We start from the raw sequence: 27071 nt of genomic DNA, 5'->3' as shown, positions 1-27071 counted from the left end.
TCTCCAACCAGGCTGTGATCTTTAGGCTCTTATGACCCTAGAAGAAGGCAGAGCCAGCAGCCAAAGCTACTCAGAGGTCCTTGCTACACTGGTTAGCAGTTTAAAGGCTAAAAAATATACAGTAAAAGATGGGAAAACTTCTAATAGGTTACAGTGTGTTTAACAATGTGCACAGACATAAGAGAAATGGTAGAGATAGTTAAAGAAAAAAATAGCTAAAAATAAAAAGTCTTTAAAGAGAGAGTAAAAGTAATACAAAAGAAAACAGTCTGGTAAGATGGGAAATATGTAGGTAGTCTGGATCCTGTATTGTATTGTGTTGATTTTGAATTTTTTTGTTTGGTTGCTGCTAAACAAATGACAAGTGCTGAAGAACATGGATTGAAAGAGGGTCAGATGAAATAAACCAGCCTAGGTATTTTAAGAATGCCTTAACTTTAAAATGAAACTCAAAAAAAAATGCATTGCTTTGGGGAAGAGGTTTTGCATTTGTTTTCCCAGGAGACAAAATACTATGGATTCCTTCAGGGTTGATATGGATCATGTTTGAGCAGGGAAGACCTCCTGAATCTTTTCAAGTATTTATCAACAAAGGCTACAACTGATCTTCCTAGAACATGGCCATTTTCTCAATATTCTCAAAATTCCCTAAAGATGCCTTAACCCACAGACAACAGTAAACAGTCTGGAGACCGTGATGCCCACATTTCCAAGAGATGGAGTATGTAGTCTTTGGTTATTTGGTGGGTTATGGATTTTTGTTATCTTTTAGGGGAATATAGGAATATAGGATAAAGTGGCAACTGTTAATTCAGATGTTTTCCTTTGGCATGCATTTGGTATATTGATACAAATTTAAGGTTATTTTTGTTGCAGCACACTTCATATATGTTTCTAATCTTGTTTAATGTATTGCAACTATGTAGCTAATTTTAAAATGTAAGGTAAAATTCTAGTTTTTGAAAGCTGTTATTATAAACTATTTAGGATAATCAAGAAACATAGGTCCATAATTTGTCATTTGTAACAATCAGATTCATAGATATGTTTGGTATGTTTTTAAGATCATAAAGAGATACATTTTAGATAGATAAATGATCTTTAAACACTTCAAAGATCTATAGAATATAGCATTTAAAATATTTTGCTAATATAGAGATTTTCATGACAAGGAATTGATGCTACAACTGGCAGTATCAATTTATTCCATAAAAGGATGGAGGGCATCAAAGAAAATCTATACAGAATTTGCTTTCAAAGAGACAACGCTAGGTAGGGCAAGAAATTGCTTATGCCTTGACTGTTTGAAAGTATGTTATACAGACTATACAGGAGAGACAGAAAAAAGATTTGCACTTCACCAAGAAAAGGCAGGGCAGTCTTTAAAGATTCCTGTTTCACGGAGGATTCTGTCTTATAGTCTGTAGGACACTGAAGAAAGCAGCCGATGACCTTTGTCAATGCAATGTGTGACTGTCCTTCACTTTCAGATTTCCTGGTTCACTGAAAAATCTGACAGATATTCTAGACCTGTAAGCCAAAGATGGGTGCTTCATTGTTGCCGAGCAGCTTATGTGATTGTCCAGGCAGCCAGATATCTCTGATGTCAGGTAATATTACATCTTTCTTCTGGTATCTTTGATGGAGTTAAAAACTAAATAATTTCAGTTGTAGTTTTCTTTAGTTATTATAGAAAATAAATAAATTAGGTATAAAATGTTGGAATCAATAAGATGAGATAGATAATAGAATATTTTCTCTGAATTTGCTAAATACAAATTGACAGAATACTGTAAATGTAATTGTTACTTATAGTTGTTTTTGTTGTATTTAGTTTTACTATATTAAAGTTTAAAACTTTTTGCTTCTATTTAAATAAAAAGGGAGAAGTAGTGTAAATATTAATTTAAAATGTGTTACATTTGCTTATGTTGTGGAATATTTGTTTAATGATGCAAAGATGTGCTGCAATTTTTTATGCTGCATTTGTTTAACTCTGTGAAGTTGTGCTGCTTTGTCTGCCCAAAGCACCTGATTGGTTTAATAAAGAGCTGAACAACCAATAACTAGGCATATGTACTCCTAAATGCATAATTATAACCTGCTCTGCTCAGCATATTCTATTCATGATCCATATATTTATTCCCAAATGCTTTGGAAGAATGACTTTTTCTGATTTTTATAGTGTTTATCTTTCAGGCTTTATAGCAGGTACGGGGAAAATGGCCCACAAAGAGACAAGAATGACTTAGTCTGATTTTGTTGTAACCTGTTCTGGAACCAGGACTTCTAGAGTCTGGTCCTGATCATTTTGCTTCAGCCATGTTTAAGCATAGCACATTTTTTTTTTTAAAGAAAGGTATTCCAATGACAATTAACTCAGTTCAAATTGCACAGCACTTTAAGACATTTACACTGAAATTACTTACAAAGTACATCAGGTTTCTTTCACAAGAATTGGAACTGTTGTCTCAGAGATACTGCCCAAGATTTAGTGTCTACAAAGCTCGACTTAGGGGAAACATAGTACTGGTGGGTGTTAAGATTGGCCTGGTCTCAAGATAACATAGAAATCACTTAGGCTGTTGTAAAACACAAGTGACATCATTCACAAGGGTGGGGTTTATGTTCTATAAATGATGTTCCATGTTTAGAGAGACAGGGCATTGAAAAAAAACAAACAAATTCTGGAAAATACAGAGTCTAGCTCATCAGAAAGTAGAGGATTACTAAATTGGAAGACTACATCATTCCTTGCATTCTAGGGAGAGAGGTAAGCTGTGTGTTTAATTTTCCTCGTTTCTCCAGTGCTTTTCTAGTTGCACAAGGCATTTATGTCCTATACATATTTTTGTTCTGGTAGATGTTAAAACAGGGTTAGGAAACATAGCAAAGAACAACATGGAACAATTAATCATGCCAGTAACAGTTTCTGCCTCAAATTTCTTATAGTAACTTGGAAGTGGCCTCAAGTAAGAAGTTCATTCTATGATAATGTTCATAGACAGAGCTTAGAACAATGGAGAAAAGGAGCAAGGAAATTTCATAAAAGAACAGATATATTTCAGGTTTACTCAAATATTTATTTCTTGCTTAATGCAGAAGATAATACAATGTCGCTACAAATGTTTGCTTAATATAATATAATATTCTCATGGTTATGCAAGTAGCTATGTGAATTCCCTAAGTTTAATTTCAATGTGTAATTAATACTGCCCAAATATTTCTTCATTAAGTGAATTATTTATTTAATTTTGACTAGCATTTAGTTTCCTGCCTTCTAGTGCTTTCCTACTGCTCACTTGACACAGTATATTTTACTTTTTAAAATAATCTGTGCTATAGGCTTTAGCCTTTGGGTTGATTAAATGTTATTTATAAATTATTTTTAAATTCTTGTCACTACTTTTGTTAAAATGACACCAGAAAGAAGATTTTAACCTTTCTGGTGCTCTGCTGTGAGTCTCACTAAGATGTGCTTCACTGATGTGAAAGAACTTGATACCCTCATGATGGTTTTACTCTTGACCCAATTTTCAATAGATTATTTATGGTACCTGGTGTTACACAAAGAAGCACAGTTGCATTATCTCTTACAACAGTGTCCTGATCTTAGAACTGAATAGTGAATGAGATGCTTTATTGCCGTGTTGTCTGGAAGACTTGGCCTGCTACCTTTGTCTTACTGTTTAGCGATTTATATATGAGGTTGCAATTTGACTATCAGCAGAGAGAAGTTTGGAGTTTTATCATGGGGAATAAAACGCTGCTCTTTGGATTTTCTTGTATCATTCTTGCTTATTATACTTATATGCCCATACCAGAAAACATTGAAGAACCCTGGAAAGTGAGATTTATAGATATTCTTACGAAAATAACAACGCTTACGGTAATATATTTTTTCCTGGGAAATTGGGAGGCCTTATTACAAATATATACATGAAGTGTCATTGAGTCAGTATTTTGAAAGATACTTTGCTTTTTTTAAATGTTTTACCTACCAAATAATATTATAGTTTATGTAGTTAAGATTTTAGTTAATTGTTAATATGCTTTATTGTCTAATGAAGACATATAATGCTTGTAACTGTTACTTCCAAAGGTAAGTATATACTGACAGCAAAAATAACCAATATTTCTAAAAGAATTCTTGAGTCATTGTTCAGATACTTGAATACATTTGATGCTTTTCAGAAAGGCTCATATGTTTTCTTAAACTCACATGTATAAGTCATTCATATCATAAAATTTTGATTCATTTTTAGCCTTCTATTATTTTAGTATCTTTTTTTCTTTTTAGGTAGTTCTTAGACTCCCTGTACTCAAAATTGTGTACTCTAATGTCAAAAGAAGTTTATATTTGACTTACATCATCAATTTTAAGTGTGTTAATAATTAGCTAAATGGTGATGGTGATTTCATTACAGGTTTATATAAGTGCTGTGTTAATATTAAAATAAAGTATCATCTACTTTGCTGGAGAAGAATGGCAATCTTTCTAAGCTAGATAATTGTTCTATTTTCATGCAGGTTTCTGTGATAACATACCCTGGTAAAAAGCCAGGTGAGAGTCCACAACAAAGAATATAGGCCATTATTTCAGGACAGTCAGGGTGCTATGGTATTGATGTTCCATAACTTTAACAATCAAGAGAGGAGATAAATGAATGCATGCATGATTATATTTAGCTAGCTATCAGGGCCCAACTTGGGAAACAGAGCCGCCTACCTTAAGGCTGTGTATTACCATATCAATTAATGTTATTAAGACATTTCCCCCATAAACATGCTTACCAGCTAACATAATTTAGAATGTCCCTTGAGGAGACTCTCCTAAGATGATTTTTGGTTGTATGAAACTGACTGTAAAACTAAACTTCTGAGTCCAAAGTTAGTTGAGTTATCCTGGTTTGGGCTTCTTAATGCTTCATGTTGTTGACTCAACAGTAGGGAAGTGAGCGTGGACAAGTACCATTTTATAAATGGTTACAACATCATCCTTGAGTAGTACATGTATCACTAGTTTATCCTTGAGTAGTACATATATCACTAGTTCATATATCACCAAAGTGACACAATAGTTATCATCTATTAATATAAATGTATTTTGAAAGCAAAGAATTGTAAAATTTGGCTTTTGTGTCCTCAAATGTAATATAGAATTATGAAATATATAAATATAGATGAAAAGGCTGAAAGATACACAGTAAAAAGAGGTCTAGACTGAAGTACCTCTAAACATATTTTTATGTGTTTAACAATGTGAGTAGGCTTAAGAAAAAGAAAATGGGTCTGGACAGTAATAGAAAACATAATTTAAAAAAAACACAAAGTCTTTAAAGAGATGTTAGAGTACTATTTAAAAAGCCAGTCTAGGATAAAAAAATACACAAAAAGTCTGGATCCTGTATACTATTGTGTTAATTTGAATTCTTTTGGTTGCTCAAAAGCAAAGGACAGCTGCTGAGAGACATAAAATTGAAGGAGGTACTGACAAAATAAACCAAATGAAATATTTTAAAAATGTCTTAACTTTAAAACAAAAGTTAAAAATAAACGTATTTGTAAAATGTAACTTAGAAGATGCATTGCTTTGGAGGGAGAAGGAGTTCTGTTTCTGTTTCCATAGGAGATGAAAAGCTGTGGGTTCCTTGTAGGTTAATATGGTTTTGTTGATCAAGACCTTATGAAAGGGCTCCATTGGGGATGACGGCCCAGGTGATTCAACATCCACAGCAGCTTCAAGGCTACTGGAAGAGATGGACCAACCACACAGAATACCCAGTCAGGACTTGAATGTAATTCTACATTTTCTTAGAATCCCCATAAGATTATCAGTGCCCCTAGTCAGTAGAAAGTAACATAGAAAACTACACCCAAATTCCAAAACACTGTTTATAAATGTTTGATTTCATGAAGGTTGATTATAAGTGATTAATGGCCATAGTCAATTTCTAAAGAAAAGAAGGGGATATGATATAGAAATGAGGAAAAGAACTTAGATTATTAAATCTATCTTAATCCAAAAATCAACTGTTAATCCCAAAATATTTTATATTAGTATGGATTTTGGTCTACTGATACAAATTTAAGGTATGTCTTATTATACTATTTGTATATTTCCACTCTTGTTTAAAGTATTGTGCTTATGCAAATTATTTAAATGTGTGACACAGTTAAGAAATGCCAATAAACAGTCATTTATAGTAGTCAAATTTATAGACATGTTAGGTTTTCTAGATACACAAAGTTATATTTTGGAAAGATAGATCTTCTCCAAATATTTTAGAGGGCTACAGAATATGGCATTAAAAATGTTTTAAGAAGTTAGAATTCTTTGGATGTGAGACAGCTGCTCCTGGCAGCACCAATTTCTTCAAGAGGATGATGGGCATTGAATAAACAAACTCTTTGTAGAGTTTGCTTTCAGTGTGACAAAGCTAGCCATTTGGACAAGAAACTGCTCTTGCCTGGACTGTTTGAATGTATGCTGTATAAACTGGACATGCAGGACCCACAGGGAAATAACTGATGAACTTCTCAAAACAAGGAGGGACAGTCCTTCAGGTTCCTACTTCATGAAGGAGTCTGTCAGACATCTTTGAGGACACAGAAGAAAGTGACTAACAAACTTTACAAAAATAAGTGGAACAGTCCTTAAATTTTCTACTTCACTGAGAAATCTGCAGGACACTCTAGCCTGTAGGCTGAGTATGGATGCCCCAATGTTACAGAAGAACTTTGTGTAACCATCCAAGCAGCCAGGTATCTTTACAATTCTAGAATTTTGAAAGTTGCTTACAATGCATTTCCTGTTTACTCATTATATTCTAATTTTGAACTAGTCGAAGACAAAGAAGATGGATTGGTGGGTAAAACACTTGTTAGGGAAACATGAGTTTGGAAGTCCGGTATCCACATAAAAGTACATATAGTGGTGCCCATCTGTGACCCCACAGCTTCCATAGTGGCATGGGAAGATGGGATATGAGAATCTCTGGAGGTTTGTGGATTATCTCGACTGGCATATGTAGTGGCAAAGAACAGCAAACCCTAACTCAAATAAGTTGAAAACTGCGATTCAATATCTGAATGTATTCTCTGGCTCCCATTGACATATATGATACACACATGCCTGTACACACACACACACACACACACACACACACACACGCAGCTAAACTTTAAACTCAGAAACTAAATTTAATGAATAAAAATTAAAATAAAATATTGGGAATAGACAACAAAGAAAGGAAGCATAAAAGGCTTTTTCCAGTTGAAATTTTTAGGTAAAACTAGGCTAATAAGAACTTAACCCAAGGAAAAGTACAGTAGCAAAATTTTGTGGTATCAATGAGATTATCTTGATTTCAATTTTTGTATGCTTTAGATTTTTAAATTTATAATGAGCTTTTATTGTTTGACAGTTTCATAAATTCACATAATGAATTCACCTCTCTTGCAGAAACTGTTCTCAAAATTTCCTCTTTCTACTCTTATGTTTTCTTTGTGAATCCCCACTAATTTAATGTTGCCTTAACATGGGGGAGCATTATGTACCAGGACAAGGCTAGCTGTCTACATCACTGAAAATGGCATCTCCCATCTCAGCAACCATTAAGAGTCAGTATTTCCTGAGGTTTGTGTGGGACCTTCTTTACAAGTCCCTTATCTATTGTGAAATGTTGATTGGCCTATTATTATACATGTCTTATTACAGATGAATTTATTGAGATTTCTAGAGTATAAATAAGAGTATGTGCATTAGGACATGTAATAAGTCTGATTTTTAGTCTAGCAATACTTTCATGTTTTTCTAAAGTAAAGATGATAATCTTTACATATTTAGTGCAAATATTTTCTCATTTTATTTTCCTTTGTGCTTGACTAATATTTTATTGTTTTTAAATCTTTTTTTTTTAAATTTATTTATTCATTATGTATACAGCATTCTTTCTATGGCCAGAAGAGGGCACCAGACCTCATTACAGATGGTTGTGAGCCACCATGTGGTTGCTGGGAATTGAACTCAGGACCTTTGGAAGAGCAGGCAATGCTCTTAGCCTCTGAGCCATCTCTCCAGCCCTATTTTATTGTTTTGAAAATACAAATAAAATATATACTTACTGATATATATATCTATCATCTCTCATCTTTATATGTGTATCTACATTTTGATCATATTCATTCTACAACTTCTCCCAGACCCTTCATCTTGCATAGCCCTCACAACATCATGTCCCTTTTAAAAAATATTTTTCATCACTCACTGGGTCCAGTTAGTGCTGCCTGTGGATGTAGAGCCTTGTGTGGAGCCAGTGCAGCTTTCCAGTTCTCTGCAGGTACCTGATCCGCTCATCCCCAGCAGCCATTAACTGTCAGTAGCTTCCTGTGTTACGAAGCCCCAATGAATGCTTCCATATTATTTGATTTGGTCATGTGCATATCTCATGCAGATAACCAGAGCATCTATGAGGTGATAAGTGCATTGCCTTGTCATGTTTGGAAGACACTGTATTTCAGCCATCTTTCCCTTCTGTGTTTCCGTACCTTTCTTCTCCATCTCCTGAGATGTGCATTTCACCTTTGGTGAAGGATGTGCTATACACACTATGGCATTATTACACCACCTACTCTTTTTCCCATTGCATCTTTATGCGAATTTAGAGTTGCTAAAATAAAAAAAGTAATGAATACATCTGGATGTTGTTTTGATAGGCCACATTATTTGAATATACGGGTCTTATGAACTTTGAACATCTTTTCTTCATAATAACGAAAACTCAATATATAGAACCAATATCAGACGAAAACCTTACAGTGATTGACACAGAGTTCAGTAACATTCCTGTTCGTCTGTATTTGCCAAAAAGGAAGTCTGAGAGACAGAGACCAGCTGTCATTTACATTCATGGTGGTGCTTTTGTCACAGGAAGCTTCAGTAAGTGCATTTTTTCATGTGTGTTTTAATTTGATTGCAATTTTGTTATATAAAATGGAATTCTATGCATCTCATGATCTTATTAGACCTTCTCCTGCAATGAGTTAATTTTTTCCATTGAGCATTTGACAGTAGTCATTATGTTTTATATAATAAATTCACTTTTTAAGTTAACTGTTCTTTGCTGACAAATTTTGGCATTGTTTTCTTTTGAGATTTTAATCATAATAAATTTATTTTTTGCCCCTACTTCCTGATATAACAACTAAATTCAATCCATAGTTAATTTATGTAAAAATATTGTAAATAAAAATATGCTGATTGATTTTAACTACAATTAAAATTTTCACTTATGTTCAAAAAAGCAACTTAAAGTTTATTTTAAAGCCTAAGCCTCTTATTATGGAAAAATCATTTAAAAAATTATCCTGAGAAGTATATTGGGCTTTCGGTAAACTAAAGTCCCTTTATTAAAAAGTCTGAGAGCACAAAAAGATCTTTAAAGATAGATTAATTATGGTGACTATCTAAATTTATGAATATTATAATGATGATTATAATATGATCTTCAACTTACTTCTAGGGTTCTGATTTAGAGCCAATTTTATGGTATGGACATGGTTACTTTGAGAGAGTCAAGACATAAACATTTTCCTCTCCTGAAAAGTAAAATATAAATTCGATGAAAGGATAGCTTGTTGCTATTTAAGCTCTAAGACTGTGATCTTCACCACTGCTCATCAGTCACTGTCTATGCGACAATGACTGGTGTAGTCCTTCAGTGCAGCTCAGCCACAGCCTCCCCCGGATGGAAATGGCCGCAGAAATGAGCAGCCCAAGAGCAGTCACAGTGCCCCAGGCTGTGAAACTGGAGTCAGGTGAAGCTAGCAACACAGGAAGCCAGAGCAAGTTTTCTGAGAGAACCCAAACAGGTCATCAAGGCACAGCAAGCTTCTTTCATTGTGACCTAGCAAGAGTCTTCTCTTCTGGCCTGGGTTAGGAGGGATTTGGTGGGTAGGAGTTAAGGAAGGTTTTCTAACTCCAGTGTAGTTTTCTTACATGTGGTGGCCAAAGTGTTGACTGCAAGATTTCCATTAAGTAATCACAATTCCAATTTCCCTTAGGATTCATAGATGTGTCTGGGTTTCCATTGCTTAGCATTTACACAGCTCTGTTCTGTATTTATGTCTTTCATTTCAGAGATGCGGCCCTATGATTTCGTGAACCGAATGACAGCCAACAGACTTGATGCTGTTGTGGTGGCACCTGAGTAAGAGACTGGCTATTTTTATTATTGTGCCCTTGCCCTCCCACCTAAGCTTAGTTTACAGTACAAGTTGTAAAATGCGCAGTAAAATGCTCAGTAAAATGCTGAGTAAAATGCTCAGTGGTGGCTGGATTGCTGCTAGTAAATTTGGGTTTAAAAATCTTTTCTTAACCATATAATATCAAAATTTCCTCAACAAGGCCCCATTTTGCATTCATTTTTTGCCATGGTAGACTCCCATGAGAAGCAGAGACGTGAACATCTTTGCCAGTAGAGCAGAGGCAGCTTTAAGAACATAAAGCCTACGCAGGTAATATGCCTACAGTGTATATTCATCATACCTAAGTGTGTAATAAGGAGGCCCCTTCGTAGTTCCTGTCCACTTAGCTCCAAAATAATCACACAGAAACTATATTAATTAAGTCACTGCTTGGCCCATTACCTCTAGCTTCTTACTGGCTACACTTTACATATTAATTTAACCCATTTCTATTAATCTCTGTCTCACAATGTGGCTGTGCCTTACCAGCTAAAATTCTGGCATCTGTCTCCAGGAGGGCTACATGGCTTCTCTCTGACTCTGCCCTTCTTTCTCCCAGCATTCAGTTTAGTCTTCCACGCCTACCTAAGTTCTGCCCTGCTATAGGTCCAAAGCAGTTCTTTATTCATTAATTGTAATGACAGCATACAGAGAGAAATCCCACATCATGAGGGGTAGAAGCAGTCAATGTATGCTAGAGTCATTATTAGGCCAAGTAATATCAATTAGAACCAATGTTGGGACCATTCAAACATTTCAAGAACCTTTCTAATGGCGGCTCTTATTAATTCATGACTTTTGTTCAAATGTTCAACAGTATACCAGAAAGTTAAATACATGCTTATTGCTTTGTGACCTTTCGGGTGTATTCTATACTTGTTAAGGCTCATCATGAGGTTGGTGAAAATTGATTTTCCCCTGCTAATTTTATAGCATAGGAATGGATTTGCAAAATTATGGATTTTTGCTGAAACATTATAAGGAATTTTTGATGACAGCATAATAGAGTCAAGTAGCATAAACTAGCGGGTTCAGTACTGTCGTGCTCATAGCCACGGCTTTAAAGCAAGTGGAATTATTTATGTTTGAGAAATTTCTAACTTACAGTAGTAATGTCAGTTTGTCTTTATCATTATAATTTAACCAACTTTATCACGTTATAATTTACATAAGTTTTTAAGAGAGTAGAGTTTAAGGATTCTAAAATTATTGCAGGCAACTTCTGTTCGTCACTGTGAAATAAAATCATATTTTGATGTTTCATGGTTGATACGCTATTTTTAAACACGTAGACACACCTTGACATTTAAAAATTCACAAGGACTATTTGAGTAATATTGTTTATTATAGAACTGTGAATAATTCAAGAATTCTAATCCTAATTGTAAGAGTTAAAAAAATGAAACTGTTTAATTGAGACATGATTCTCTATGCACAGTGAGAGGGGCATGAGGATGAGGGAGTAGAGATATGATATATTTTGTCTTAAGAATCACAGTATATTAGTAGTACTCATTGATATAGCTTACATATCCATATATCAAACTGTTTATTTTAATTCAAATCTCATGCTTAGAAAATGAAATTCTACAATTCTGTGAAATTTTGGACTAATAAGCTTCTAATTGAAGGCAACTACCAACACTTTGCTCTCAGATTTTCTGCTTCTAAATTTCTTGAATAATCTAATCAATTATCATGAATTACTTTTGAGTCACCAACTCCATTCAGGGCCTGTTGAAGTTACAGGCTTCCTGAGGATGAAAATACATGCTGTCTTATTCTTCTTCTCACTGGACTAATACCAAAAAAATATTTTAAACCAGACCCTATGTCTTGTTTTAAAATAGAAGTTATTTATTAGTAAGCCTTGGTTTATTTAATGGGTTTAAAGGTTCAAAATAGGGCCAAATTTTATTTATATATCTCCTTGTAAAATTTAGAGGTAATTATATACTTGACCCTAATCATAAGTATTTTAAGTTATTTGTTTCTTTTTTTGTTTGATTTACCTCTAAAGCTACCGACTTGCTCCTCAGTATCAATTCCCAGCTGCCATTGAAGATTGTATTATTGTGATCAAGTCCTTTCTCCAGGATAAAGTTCTTGAAAAATATGGAGTGGATCCTGCTCACATCTGTATTTCAGGAGACAGCTCTGGGGGTGCCTTGGCAGGAATAGTGATTCAACTGGTATGTTATGTGTGTAATGTATGATTGAAACCAGCACAATTTAGTCCTAACACAAAGGAAGAACTTTAGTTATTGTGTTTGAATGATGTTTTCACTATGATCTATAAAATATAAAATAACAAAATAAGTTTATTCTTTTGTATGATTTTAGATTTAGATGTGACTTTAGTCAAAAAATTAGGTGATGTTGCATATGAATTTCATAATCCTAGTGTGTGTGTGTGTGTGTGTGTGTGTGTGTGTGTGTGTGCACGTGTGCTTAGTGGGCACTGAATCTAAGAATATATGCTCACTAGACAAATGATCTACCATGGAACAATGTAACTACCTCCTTTTAAGCTCTTCTTGAGTTGGTCTCTAGTTAAGCATCCCAAGCTGAATTTGAATTTGTTCTGTAATATGGCTATGCCTTAAACTTGCAATCTCTCCCCATCAGTCCCCAGCTATTTGGAATAGAGTCACACCATCCAGCCTTCCTTATCATACTAATTAATAAAAATATAGCAATGACTATGAATGATTATTTAGTATAAATTTTATTGCTAGTTTTTCAAAGATAAATTATAAAATTTGTGTGAATTTGGTGTCACTGTACTTGATGCAAATTGATTAGTTTCTTGTCTCTCTGACTCAAAGACCTAATAAGAAAAAGGTAAATGGAAAATGAGTTACTTGGGCTTATGGTTTGACTCAGTACAGTACCTGAAGGCAGAAAATCCATGGCAGTGGGAGGAGTTTATCTCTGTGGAGCAGGCAAGTGAGGCTGTTTTAATACATTTCTTAAGAACATACTGCAAGAGTCATAAAGCAGAGGCAATGGAGGAATATTGTCTAGTGACTTATTCCTGGTGGCTTGTTCAGCCTGCTTACTTATATCATCTAGGATTACCTGTACAGGGGTAGAACCTCCTACAGCACGCTGGGCACATCAATCACTTCTTTAGAAAATACTTCATAGTCTCACCCACAGACCAATCTTACAAAGTCATTTTCTTTATTGTTCCCTTATCTCAAATAAATCTAGCCTGGTTCAAAAAGACAAAATAAAATGAAAGAAAAACCATCCAGAGCTACAGAATGCTTGTCAACTTGATGCACAAACACATCATTATTTAACTGTCACTTTCCCTTTCTTATTTATGCCCAATTTTTCATATTAATATCATTATATCAATATTAAACACATTGCAACTTTGAAAGTCCCACAGGTTTTACAAATTCAAAGACATTGATGGCCAGTCACTCTAAAATAATCAGTTTCTCTAAAATTTCAAAGTCTTTTACTGTTGGTTCCTATAAAATAATAGATTAATTAAATACTTTCATATCCCAAGAAGGAAGAATTAGAGCAATGTCTCACTCAGAACAAAGTAAAACAAAAGTCTAAAATAGGAAAACTTGGATTAGACAATGCAGGGTCACTACATAGGCTCCAAAGGTCTTGCCACAGCACATGTAATATGTCTCATAGGCTCAGGCTGTCTTAATCCCACACTTGCTGATGTTCTTGTTGGTAACACCATGGTACTGATGTCTCCAAAATATTTGGTCTTCACTACATCTGGTAAGAGCGGCTCATTTGCTCTCTTCAGGTGCTTTGTCTGTGATACATGGTTCCAAAACTCAGTCTCCTCCCATCCACCATCAATCCCAGGGCTTCTGCTTCAACTGAGGCTTCACAATCACCATAAGCATTTCTAGGCCCTCATGGTGCCTGCCAAAGCTTGGTTGCTCCCAGTGACCCCTTCATTCCTTCAAAAGTCGGTACCACATGGGAAATTACAAATTTCCAAGTTCAGATGCTAGCAGAAGGTGGAACCTTAGCCCCCTCTGGACTATAACTGCTTTGTATTGATCCTGAGCAAACACTTCCCAGAAGATTTGGACTTAATGGTTTCAGTGAAATTTTCTGTCCTACCTTCTAGCGTCCAAATAACCACACTGAAATGTTAATCTAATTCATCTTAATCAAAGAAAACCTGAAGTCAGATATTGGAGTAAAAACCTGGAAGACCAAAGACCCAGGAGAAGCCACCAGTTATTTCCTACCTCTTTTGTTGCTCAGTCTGACAGGCAGAGATCCTGTCTCTACCCCACTTTATCACTTTCTGTTTCTACCATCCAAGTACTGGGATTAAAGGTGTGAGCCACCACTGCCCAGCTTCTGTGGTTAAGTAGTGGCTATCTCTGCCCTCTGATTTCCAGGGAAGCTTTATTTTTCAAAACACAAACAAAATATCACACAACCCCACACTGAGACTTATTATTAATTATGAAACCTTGACTAATAGCTTAGGCTTGTTCCTAACTAACTCTTACAACTTTAACCCATTTTTAACTAATCTAATTTTTGTCTCCTGGGTTTATTATCTCATCTCTCCTATCCTTATTGGTCATGTTGCTTCCTCTATGTCTTGCTGGCAATTCTGCCCTTCTTTTTCTCAGCATTCTCTCATCTGGTTTTCCTGTCTAACCTCTTCCTGTGTAGTTATTGATGAGTTAGCTCCTTATTAGCCAATGAGAGCAACACATCTTCACTATATACAAAAAGATAAAAAGATTTTTCCACAACACAGTAGTAGTGCTAGTCTCTTCTGAATCACAGTTGATTCTTCATCCCAAGAAATCAGTATTGATTGTCCCAGGAAACCAAAAGTTTCACTTTAGTGGTTCTTAATTAAAAATTTCACATGAATGCCCCTGATAGCGTCTAAGAGGTTTTCAAACTTCTGGAGTACTCCTTACTGGCTTGATACTCATTGCTTGCTCAGACTGCTCTATTATATTTAGGAGCACAGCCTCAGGAGTTTGTCATTCACATGGAATGGGCTCTCCTATAGCAAACATTAGTTAAGAAAATGCCCCACAGGTTTTCCATAGAACAGTGTTACAGAGGCATAATCCAAATAGCTCTCTCTTCTCACATAAGTTTAGCTTGTGCTGAGCTGAAAAAAGCTAATGGGGATATCCATCAAGTACAGTTTGTGCTGCCCGTACATGCTTGATGTTTGGCTGTGTGTTAGAGTGTGGACTAGCCACCAGAAGCCACATCCTTAAAGAAACCCAACTATCCCTTTCCCAGGAGTATCAACTAACAATAGTTCCTTGGAGAGCGGTGAGACTTTGTGAAATCGAAAACTTAATGATGTTTAAGACATATTATTTGCTAAGTGAATTTAACAATATTCATTGACACTAGAATCCTAAGCATATCTGTAGTTCAATTTCTTTTACAGGAAAGTAGATAACCACATTTATAATGTTCTTAATTTTTTTAAACATATAAATGCAACATTGCTTTCTTTTTTATTTTTTCTTTTAAATATTTTACTTAACTTTATCTCTTTTATGTGTATGAGTGTTTTTGACTGCATGTATGTCTGTGCACCATGCGCATACAATGCCCAGAAAGATGAGAAATTGCAGAAATTGGAGGTTCTGACTATTTTCAGCCACCATGTAGGTGTTTAGACTTAAACTTGGCTTCCCTACAAAAGCATCAAGTACCCTTAACTACTCAGCCATTTCTCCAGCTCTGCAACATGCTTGTCATTAACAGCAAATTAAAATACTTTTTACTGGGAAAAGAGAAAAAAAGATATAATTTTAGTTATTTTAAAAGAAATCTATTAATAGCATTTGCTAATTAATTTTGCAGAATATTTTCCTTTTTCACTCATAATTACATGCATTGACCAAAGATACTGAGCTTCATCTGAGGTGTATCTTTAGAACACTACTGACTTCATCAGATGATTTTCTCTATGTCGGGTCTATTTCATTTCCAAAACTACTAAGATATTCAACTGTTACAGTATAATCTTTGATTGTCTTTAGTGGTTTTTAGAGATAAGGTTTTTAAATTTACATTTTTATTTTAATTTAATGTTATCATTCTTCTTCCCTTTCTAACCCTTATGAGATCTTGTGTGCTACCCAACAAGAATGAAGTGAAGCTGATTGTTTCTCTTGTCAAACTAAAATATCTTTCAGAAAGATAATATAATTAAAGAAGAAGAGGTCATAAATCCCAGGCAGTGAAAGGGAGGCATGGGAGGAGTTGGAAGCGGTAAGGTGTACAAATGAAATACTCAAAAAAAAGTTTGAATTAAATAAAACAATACATTATGTTTACTGATATAATCCCCATTTTAAAGACCAGGAAGCCGAAGCTTGACAGAACTGGGTATGTAGCCCAATGTATAGCATTTTTATGCTATGAAGCCAAAACTCAAACTAACACAGGACAGGCTCTAAACTTATTCTTTCAAACACAAGCTGATCTGCTCTGATAGACTAGATACTGACTAAGGGTATAGCTGTTTGTTAATGTAACACAGTTTTGTGTACTGCTTCAAGGAACTCGAGGTGTATTATGAGATTAATGTGAGAAATAGAGTAGACAAAGTGAAGGTAGAGGTGAATCAGAGAAACAATCATCTGCACAACACATGGTGATTTTCAGCATCCCAAAAGGTCCTAAACAGACATTATAAAATGTCGATTTATGCTTATGTTATGTATAATGGCCTTTAAAAGTGTGTAAATGTGTTAGTGTGTGTCTGTGGTGTAGGGTGTTTCATATGCTTTTTCTTGTGTTTTCCCATATGCACACGGAGGCAGATTGATGTTAAAAATCATCTTCTGTTGTGTATTTATCTTATTTGTTGAGGAAAGGTCTTTCAGTCAAATTCAGGTCTCACTGTTATAGCTTCTTCCTAGCCATCTTCCTTTGATGATGCTGTTTCTGCTTTCCCAGCCTGGAACTGCAGACTGCAGTCATGCCTGGTTGTCATGTAACTAGAGAACCAAACTTGGGTTCTAAAGCTTGGTGAAGCAAGCACTTCAACTGCCAATACACATCCCCAACCCCACAGTGGCCAATCACACAATTAAAGTACTTCATCTTACATGCAGAACCACCAGTGTTTATGACTTGTGTTTGGATATGTATTTTGTTCTTAGAAGAGGAGTGGAATGGAACATAAATTAGGTCACTAATAGAACTATTATGGTATTGCTATTACATGATGGATGTTCACATTACAACAACATCTAGACTTTAAGCTTACTGTTGAATAAAAAGGATAGGTTTTAAAAGAAACTATGGTTGGCCCATTTTCTTACTGTCTTTGTTTGCACTATAAGTGGTTAAATTAGAGGAGTCACATAAGGAATAAAGACTGTGATAGGTTTACTTGCTGCTGCTTCTTCATTTGAAGTAAGTTCTTGTTTCATTGAGAGCTGAGGTTGTTGCATCTATAGGACCTCCAGTTTTTTAACATCCCACATTCAGAGCTATAGCATAGACTCAGAAGTGGACTTTAAAAGTGTAGAGAATAATGCCAAGTGTGAAATGGAATAGAATTAAATATTGTATGAGATGACATTGCTATTGTGAGTTTTACATGCCAACATGGGTGAAACACACATCAGCTCCTCGTCTGATCTGCATGATCTACTCTTCTACTAATTTCAGTTGCATAGAAGTTGATATAAGAGACGTTATTTTAAATTATGGCATCTGGACTTCCAAGCAAGTATGTAGTCTTTCTGCAAGCAGAATATCAACAAGCCTTTGGCTGCTCATGCCACACAAAATAATCTCTAATGAACCAACAGTAAACAAAAAAATGTTATGACACTATTGTAAACCATGTGGCTGAAAACTAATATAAAATATTAGGGATTAAATATGAAAAAATAGGTCATGATTTTGAAGCAGTGCAAGGCATGGTATAAGGGATGGTTTGAAGGGAAAAGGGGGAAGAAAGAAAAGTATAATTATAATATAAACTAAAAAATGTTGAATTAAAAATGGATCATTTCACTAGGGAAGAGTATTATGAATCTTTTACTTAAATCTTCAAGTTCACTAGTTTCATGTGGCTTAATTGTAATTTTTTATGAGTTTCAGAATGAGGAGGCATATTGTTGAATGTGACATAATTTTTGTATCTGGAATTAAGAAGGAAATATTAATTAAACAATTTAAACTTGTCTACACAAAGGTAGAATTATGAGTTATGGTATCTCATCTCTGTTTTGTCCTTTGCAAACCAGTTTAACTTGTTTTCAAAGGAATAATACTCTCAGTTTGTCGAATCATTTACTTTCAATCAATTTGTATACAGGGAGAATAATGCTTGCTTGTATATGCTCACTTTCCAGGAGGCACTGTTCATTCTGGGAAGTGTTTTCATGTGGCTCAATAACTGCTTTTTCCTTCCCTGAATGCCTGACTTTCTCCAATGACTTTGTGTGGCACCAGGATGAGTACACTTAACTTAACCACACCTTCTATATGAACCCCAAGGCATACTTGTCAAAAGCTACTACTTCTTTTCAAATACTGTTTTTCTGATTCAATAATCACCTCGGCCAAGCATAAGAAACTTAAAAAAGTGTTAATTGATTCATACTTCCATGTAGTACTTTCAGAGGCCAGAAGTGGGCTCTGACTCTCCTGTCTGGAGCTGCAACAGTTGTAAGAGGCAATGTAGGCTCTGGGAAGAGAAACCAGGTTGTCTGGAAGAGAAGTCAGTGATGGTGACTGAGCCATCTCTCCAGTCCAATACTGCATGTATTTTCAAATCATAGTACTATTTGTAGTCTTTAATATAAGATGGAAATTGAACATTTGGGGCATTGGAATTGAGGTGTATTGAATGCTCTGTGAGTTTAGAAGTGATTTTCTTGCTTGGGTGTTAGCATACACAAACATACATGTGCATGCTTATGGGTAAAATTAAAAATATACTGGAATACCTATAAAAATTGTTAACAGACTAACAACCCCATGATTGTGACTGGTATAGAATGATTTTCTTTGGACATTTTTTATTCCATGTAACTGAAGAAGATTAAATTTTGCTTAAGTCATGAAATAAGATAGATCCAATGAAGACATTGGATTCTAGATTAGCAGTCAGTATAGGGGTGGATGTATGGCTATTAGTATTAATCTATTTGTGACAAAATGTGTTAAGTTGCACACCAGCAACAATTAAGGCTAATGGGATATTTTAGATTAATCTATCCCTCCTTCTCTCCTCCTTGTTTCTTTCCATTCCTCTATGTTACGACAAAACGATTCTAGCTGGTTCTGGATAGCTAAGACCTGCTCTGATACTGCCAACGAGCAGGCCATCTCCTGGCATGCTGCCATTCTGTCCATGCTGCTTTGTCTGTCACAGAGGGAGGCATGAGGAATCTCTGCTAACCCTTTGCCTCTCCTGCTTCTCCAATCCTTGGAGTGTCTACTAAAATTTATAAAGGCACCTTCACGAAAAGTCTAGAAATAATTCAAGCAATTTATGACACAGTGGTTACTATACACCTCTTTGCATGAGCTGACTATTCTAACTGAGGAGGCAGAGGATAGTGATCTAACCGCAGTGGTTTTCCTTCTGAAGTTGTAGGGCAAGGGCAGTGGGAGAGAGGGTCTCCATGTTTATACAAAATTTAACACCACATTGACTCTGTGGTAACAGTAACCACTCTCGCTCCAAAGCATGGGTGTGACATGGACAACCGCATCCACATAAAGCCCGAGAGAGTTTGGTAAGTAATTCTAGACAAAAAAGAATAGAGTTAAGCACAGCTTATTGAAAGCAGCATTTTCTCAGGTGGGCTCTGATTTCTGGAGGCAAATGTGTGTCAATTAAGAGAGGCTTCCTGACTCAGCTTTAGCTGTAAAACCTTGCAGCTCTTTTAGAGGCCCTGCCACAAAACACTTAAATGGTCTTGATGGTTAGTTAACTGCATGCTTTTTGGTTTTCAGCCATAGCAGGAAAAAAGCCACACCATTTTAAAATGCTCGTTTTCTGGGTTGTCCTGCCAGCACAAACTCTGGCTCTTTCAGGTAGGAGGTCTGGTTACAGAGCCTTTGAATGTGGTTTGTGAGCAGACTGCTGCTGCTTGCTTGGTGGCAGGGACCTTTAAACACCATAGAGTTGTGGCGATAGAAAACTAAGAAATGAACTGGATCAAGCCATCAAAGGCATGGCTTTAATCCTCTCAATATTGCTTAGCAAATTAAAGACTCACGTGGTGAGAAAAAGAGAGATATACAGTATAGAGAGATTCAAAGATGAAGAAAACCTCTAAATATTTTATAATGTGTTAAAAAATATATGCATGCTTGGGAGAGAAAAGAAAAAGGTTAAAGTCCAGAGAGAGAGAGAGAGAGAGAGAGAGAGAGAGAGAGAGAGAGAGAGAGAGGTTGGGTGTGGTGGCACACAACTTTAATCCCAACACTTGGAAGACAGACAGGCATACCTCTGTGAGTTCACAGCATGGTGGTACATGCCTTTAATCCCAACACTTGTGGAGGCAGAGACATACAGATCTCTGTGAGTTCAAGGACACCCTGGTCTACAGAGGGAGTTCCAGGACAGCCAAATATACACAGAGAAACTGTCTCAAAAAACCAAAAATTAAAAATAAAAAATAGAGATAAAAATAAAGCCTTGTAAAGTTGAAAAATAAACAGAGAGTCTGGATACTGTATATTATGTTCTCTTTGAATTGTTTGAATGCTGAGGAAGGAGCAACAGCAGCCAAATGATATTTGTTTATAAATGCTGCTGTGAGATGCGAAAGGTTGAAAAAGGCAATGGTTTTGCTAAGATGTCTCCCATCTGGACCCCTTTGACCAAGATAGAGCCCACGGTCCTTCTGGCTTCTCAATGTATGAAACTTTTGTTGTTACTGCTCCGGTGTCCACAGAGATAACAAGATCAGGTAGTGAGATGTCTCCCAGTACTCTTCTCTCGCTTAGGAAGGACCCTTAAGTGAAGGGCCTTTTCACCAGAGCTTCTGGGGGATTTGTAGGTGATATTCTGGGAGTGTTTTAGTACACTAGGAGCCACTATTTGGGGGTTTATCATAGTAAAGGACAGTAGTTTTAGGAAGGAATTCGAGATAAAGACAAATATCCCCATATATTTGTATTTGAAGAAGTAACTGCGTGGCTCAGGATAGTGCTAGAGATACCTGTAGTTCCCCAGCACTCATCTCTACCTTGGTTCTTTTCTATTTTCTAACTCATAAATGCACTGGTGTGTCTTTGTTTCTTTTGATTTAAAGTCTGTGGAGCTTGAAGTATTCCCGAGAAAGCCAATGGTCTCTCCTAATTTAATTAAATTTGATTCATCTTTTTTCTTGTCTTTTGTTTGTTTCTGTGTGAATCCACATTCATGTGAGTATGTGTGTGTCTGTATGTTTACCATTGTGTGTACATAAGTGTGGTAAGCATGTGGAAGTCATCAGTTCCCTCATTTACTTTTTATCTTTTTTCCCCCTTTCTTTCCAAAATAGAGTCTCACTGTGTAATTTTTTGAGCCTGGAATTTTCCAGCAAACCAGTTTGGCCTTGAAAATCATACTTTTTCACACAAGTATTTCCACTGTCCCTGGACCTTACCGTATTATTTATCAGATTAAATGATCAGTGAGGTCAGATTTATCTTTCTTCACCCTAGCACTGGGGGCTAGGCTGACATTATACCCAGGTCTCTTTTTGGGTTTCCGTCCATGGACTTGTTCTAGCAAAGATTTTACCAACTGAGCCGTCTCCCCAGATTTCACTTAATTAATAAGTTTCTCCTATACCTTGAGAACCATGGAAAGTTTAAACTGTATAAATCTCCCTGCTTTAAGCACCAGCCATAGGCGTTGACTCAACTGGGGACTATTCATCTTTTTATATGGAAGATCACCTGCAGGCATTCACTCAACTGGAGACTATGCCAGTTTATATGTGGAAGAGTTATTTGGCTCAGTCTCAGTTTTACTGTTGTGTTCACTGCTGCTTATTCTCTCAACTTTCTGCATTTTATTTGGAAAATTATCAGCCTAAAGCCACTGGGAAGAGGAGCTGGAAAACTTTATTCCTTTTCCTTCTGAACTTACAGGACTTCTTTTTCTTCTTCTTCTTCCTTCTTCTTCTTCTTCTTCTTCTTCTTCTTCTTCTTCTTCTTCTTCTTCTTCTTCTTCTTCTCTTCTTCTTCTTTTTGGCTTTTTGAAACAGTGTTTCTCTGTAGCTTTGGATCTTGTCCTGGAGCTTGCTCTGTAGACCAGGTTGTCCTTGAACTCACAGAGATCCACCCACCTCTTCCTCTGAGTGCTGGGGGTAAAGGCATGTGCTACACTGCCGGGCTAAAGACTTTGTACCTATGGTGTGTTGTTCATTTTGAAGTTGGTCAGATTCTTTCTTTGTGATGTACTGTTGAGATTTCAACTAGCCCTCTCATTTCATATAAATTCACTTTCTGATGGGGGCATGACCTTGCACACAGCAGATCCTGAACTTCCTGTGGAGGGCTGCAGAGACAATTGGGCATGCGGCACTCTGCTATAGAAGCACACACACTGCCAGGGCCCACTGCAAGGTCTCTCTTTCAGTGTGCTAACTAGGACATGAAAAGAAAGGATCTTCTTATGACTTCAAACTCTGGACTCTTCCTGTTTCCAGTAGAGACAGATTACACACGAAGCAGTCCTTTACTTTCTTCTGCCCTTCTGACTTTTGTAAATTAATCTTTGTGTTTTCTGTCATATTATAATACTAGCAGCTAAAGGTAAGGCATATGATAGAATTGTTTGCAACGTGTAACAACAACATGCTCCATCTGAATGGGTTTTCGACATGCTGTTTTACTATATTTATTGTTTCTGCTATTGTAGATTTCTGAATGTCAACATAAGCAAACTGGGCATGATGACACATGCCTAGGTTAAAACCACATGGGAGGCTAATACAGCAGTACAGTATGTGATAGATAGATAGATGATAGATAGATAGATAGATAGATAGATAAAAAACTACTTGTCAGCAAAAACTAAAAGTATTTTTAAATATAGCCATTCTTCCATCTCTAGTAGGATTCTCCAGCTCATGGTCTTTTTTGACTGCCAAGTATGAAGAAGGTGAGAGTCTCATTTTTCAAACCATGAGTAAATGTTATGAGAGTAATACTCAGATACTATTTTAGTTTAATAAATTTATTTACCTTAGGACATTAAAACAAAGTTACTAATTCTTTTTTTTTCATTAAAGATATTGACTCATTAACACTCATCATGTGTTTTATTTACAGCTACAGGATGATCCAGAATACAGAAATAAAATTAAGGCACAAGCCATGATATACCCTGGACTACAGGCAGTTGATACTTGGATGCCATCTTATCAAGAGAATGAAAACGGTCCCTTTTTGTCAAGGAAGTTAGCAATTATGTTGTCAATGCAATATTTCACAAAAGAGAAAGAATTGCTAAATGCAATACTGAGAAATGAACACATGCCCAAAGGATCAAGAGACTTGTTCAAGTTTGTTAACTGGAGTCACTTCCTTCCTGAGAAGTATAAAAAGAACCATGTTTATAGGGAGCCCATTATTGGAAAAGTGAATACTTTGTGTTCATTACTTTCGGATAAAAGATTGTCACCTTTGTTAGTCAATGACTCCCAGTTACAAAATTTGCCATTAACTTATGTCATCACATGTGAATATGACATCCTAAGAGATGATGGACTTATTTATGTCACCCGACTCAGAAATGCAGGAGTTCCAGTTACACATGACCACATAGAGGATGCAATCCATGGAGCCATATCATTTTCCACAGCACCCATGTATTTACATTCAGGTTTGAGGATAATAGATAAGTATATAAGTTGGCTACAAGAAAATCTATAAATCAATCGCACATATAATCAGTTAGCTAGCAATGCTACCTAAAGGTTATAATTTAAAGTATTTTAAAATTAAAGAGTTGTTTAAACATGGTTTGAACTTTGGATAAACCTAATTTTAAGTTAGAATAAATATGGTTTAGTATACTTGGGAAGTTACTTAATTTTGATAATTTACAATTCGATAAATTGGATCTTCTTTAATACCACGAGTAGATAGATACTCTCTGGGAAATCAAACCTAATAGCTCAGTACTGACATGTGAGTACCGTTATATCCAAAAGGGCGGGAGATTCGAGGCAGTGACAAGAATTGGATGGTGAATGAGGAGGTCGAAACACTGTAGTTGCATTTGTTTGGAGTGATCATTAAACTGTATTTCAGTCACATGTTTTAGTTGTGTGTTGTTCATACAAAAAATCAATTTGCCATTGTGAATTAGAGCAGTATTTCACTCACTGTGCATGAAGTCTATTTACTGCTTATTACTTACTAATATACTTTTCTGTGTACTGGGCACCAAGGTTAACATCTTCACCACAAATTGTCCCAAAGCTTAAATATTGGGACCTTCTTTAAACTTTAGTAAGATCAAGCCAGGTAAGTGAAGCAGGCTTTCTTGGACTGCCAGCCCCCAAATCACAACATGGAGACTTATTATATTGGTATTATCTTATCCTTCTCCCACTAGCTCTTATAACTTAGCTTAACTGTTTTTCTTGACCTATATTTTGCCTTGAGGCTTTTCAAATTTCTTAAATTCTGTAAGTCCTACTTCCTGCTTCCTCTCTATCTGGCTGGCAGATGCCTGACTGACAGAACCTGGGCATGTCCCTTTCTTTCTCCCTCATTCTCTCTGGAGCCTAGATTCCTCCTCCTACTTATTCTGTCTGCCCACCAGTCCCACCTATCCCTCTACTGCCTAGTCTTTGAGCATTCAGTCTTTTACTAGACCAATCAGGTGTCTTATACAGGCAAAGTAAAACCAATGCAACACTACTTTACATGGTTAAACAGATGCAGCATAAACAAATGTAACACACCTTTACATAGTTAAAACAATATTCAACAACAGGTGTGAAGCTCCTCGTTGGCTATCTGATATCAAGTTGTTAGCCCTAGAATCACATATGTGGAAGTAACACTAAAAGAACTTAGCAGATTGTCTTTATATATTTAACCGTGTGTGTGTGTGTGTGTGTGTGTGTGTGTGTGTGTGTGTGTGTGCAATTTAAGAGGGAATATGGGAAGTATGGATTTCAGGGAGAAAATGGAAGCTGATGTTAGGCAATTATAGTTTAATTTTTTTTTTTTTTTTTTTTAGTAAATTTTATTAAATTATAAAAGTTTCCATTTCCGCCCCCCCTCCCAACACCCTCCCACTCCCCCCACTCCCCCCTTCCTTCCCCTCCGTCCCCCAGGGCAGTCAGGGTTTCCTGCCCTGTGGGAAGCTCCAGCTCCCTCCCCCTCCCTCCAGGTCCAGGAAGGCGAGCGTCCAAACAGACTGGATCCCCAAAATCCAGCATATGCAGAGGAAACAGGTCCCAGTGTCATAGTCAATGGCTTTTCAGAAAGACCCCGGGCCAGCCACAGTCAGAGAATCCGGCCAAATTCCGAGAATCTGGCTAGATCACGTCCTCGTTCAGTCCCAGTCCTACTGGCCCTGGTAAATTCTCATCAGATCCGTTCCCTTGTATCAGTGGGTGATAGCATCCCTCGCAGTACTGATTTCGTCTTTCATGTTCCTCCTCCTTCCGCTCCCCCTCCGGACCTCGGGGGGCTCAATCCGTTGCTCCAATGTGGGCCTCCGACTGCATAGCCGTCCTTCGCCAGACGAAGGATCTATGGTGATAAGCAAAATATACATCAGTATGGTCATGGGCCACGGCTGAATCAGGCACCCTCTCCTCTGTCCAGAGAACAATCTGGGGGATTTCTCCTTGGACCTGGGATCCCATATTTGTAATAGCCAGAACCTGGAAACAGCCTAGGTGCCCCTCAATAGAAGAATGGTTAAAAAAGGCGTGGAACATATACACATTAGAGTTTTACTCAGCGGTAAAAAACAATGACATCTTGAATTTTGCATGCAAATGGATGGAAATAGAAAACGCTTTACTGAGTGAGGTAAGCCAGACCCAAAAAGAGGAACACGGTATGTATTCACTCATAAGTGGATTCTAACCATAATTAAAGGTCTTTGAGCCTATTATTCGTGATCCTAGAGAAGCTAAATAAGAAGATGAACCTGATGAAGATTATTTAGCTATCCACCAGGAGGTAGGAAATAGACAAGAGTCCCAGGTAACCTCGGGTGCATGGGGGGGTGGGAGGGTCGATGGAGGGGGAGAGGGCTAGAGAGAAGGGAGTAGGGGAGGAACGGGGAAAGCTTGGTGGCCGGGGATGGGGGGTGGGAGGCAGGTAGGATGAATATGGGATCAGGGAACAATATATTTCAACTACGGGAGCCATTTTAGGGTTTACAGGAGACTTGATTATATATAGTTTAATTTTTAAAAAGCTGAAACTTCATTCTCTTTTAGACAATGGTTCCTAATCCAAGATGATACCTAGCCAACTCTATATGGGAACTAGAGTTATTCATAGTATTGTTTTCCTATTTTGAAGTGTATCGTTAGCCTACTGCATGCTTGACGTAGGAAGCCATCTGAGCTGATGATATATATGTAGGCCATACTTGCTTCTGTTATGGCACCTACAGCTCTGTCAGTACCAACAATGGCATAAGTAACTGCATTTCCACTGGGAGGCGCTAAAATCATTGTCAAATTTTCTGATGTCTTGGTATCGCTGTTGTTTCCAAATGGTTGTTTTCTCCTGTTTGTACTTTTGCTTAAAGCTGAGCAAATTGGAAAATTATGACTATCTGTGAATTCAGTTGATAAACAACCCTTATTCTCATTACTTTT

The 27071-nt window shown here is 36.5% G+C and overlaps 1 protein-coding gene across 1 annotated transcript; it reads left to right on the top strand.

Annotated features, from left to right (window-relative positions):
* Positions 1–3643: 3643 nt before the first annotated feature.
* Positions 3644–24213, top strand: LOC125394150 (arylacetamide deacetylase-like 2). Its single transcript, XM_087899396.1, has 5 exons — positions 3644–3889; positions 8719–8941; positions 10142–10211; positions 12269–12440; positions 23542–24213. The coding sequence occupies exons 1-5, from the start codon at positions 3704–3706 to the stop codon at positions 24142–24144; spliced, it is 1254 nt and encodes a 417-aa protein (XP_087755522.1). The 5' UTR covers positions 3644–3703; the 3' UTR covers positions 24145–24213.
* The last annotated feature ends 2858 nt before the right edge of the window (positions 24214–27071 follow it).

Source organism: Myodes glareolus, chromosome 20 (assembly GCF_982192425.1).
Source record: "Myodes glareolus chromosome 20, mMyoGla1.1, whole genome shotgun sequence".
Taxonomy (NCBI): Eukaryota; Metazoa; Chordata; class Mammalia; order Rodentia; family Cricetidae; genus Myodes; species Myodes glareolus.
Note: the sequence above shows the minus strand (reverse complement) of the source record. Positions and strands in the feature narration are given on the sequence as shown.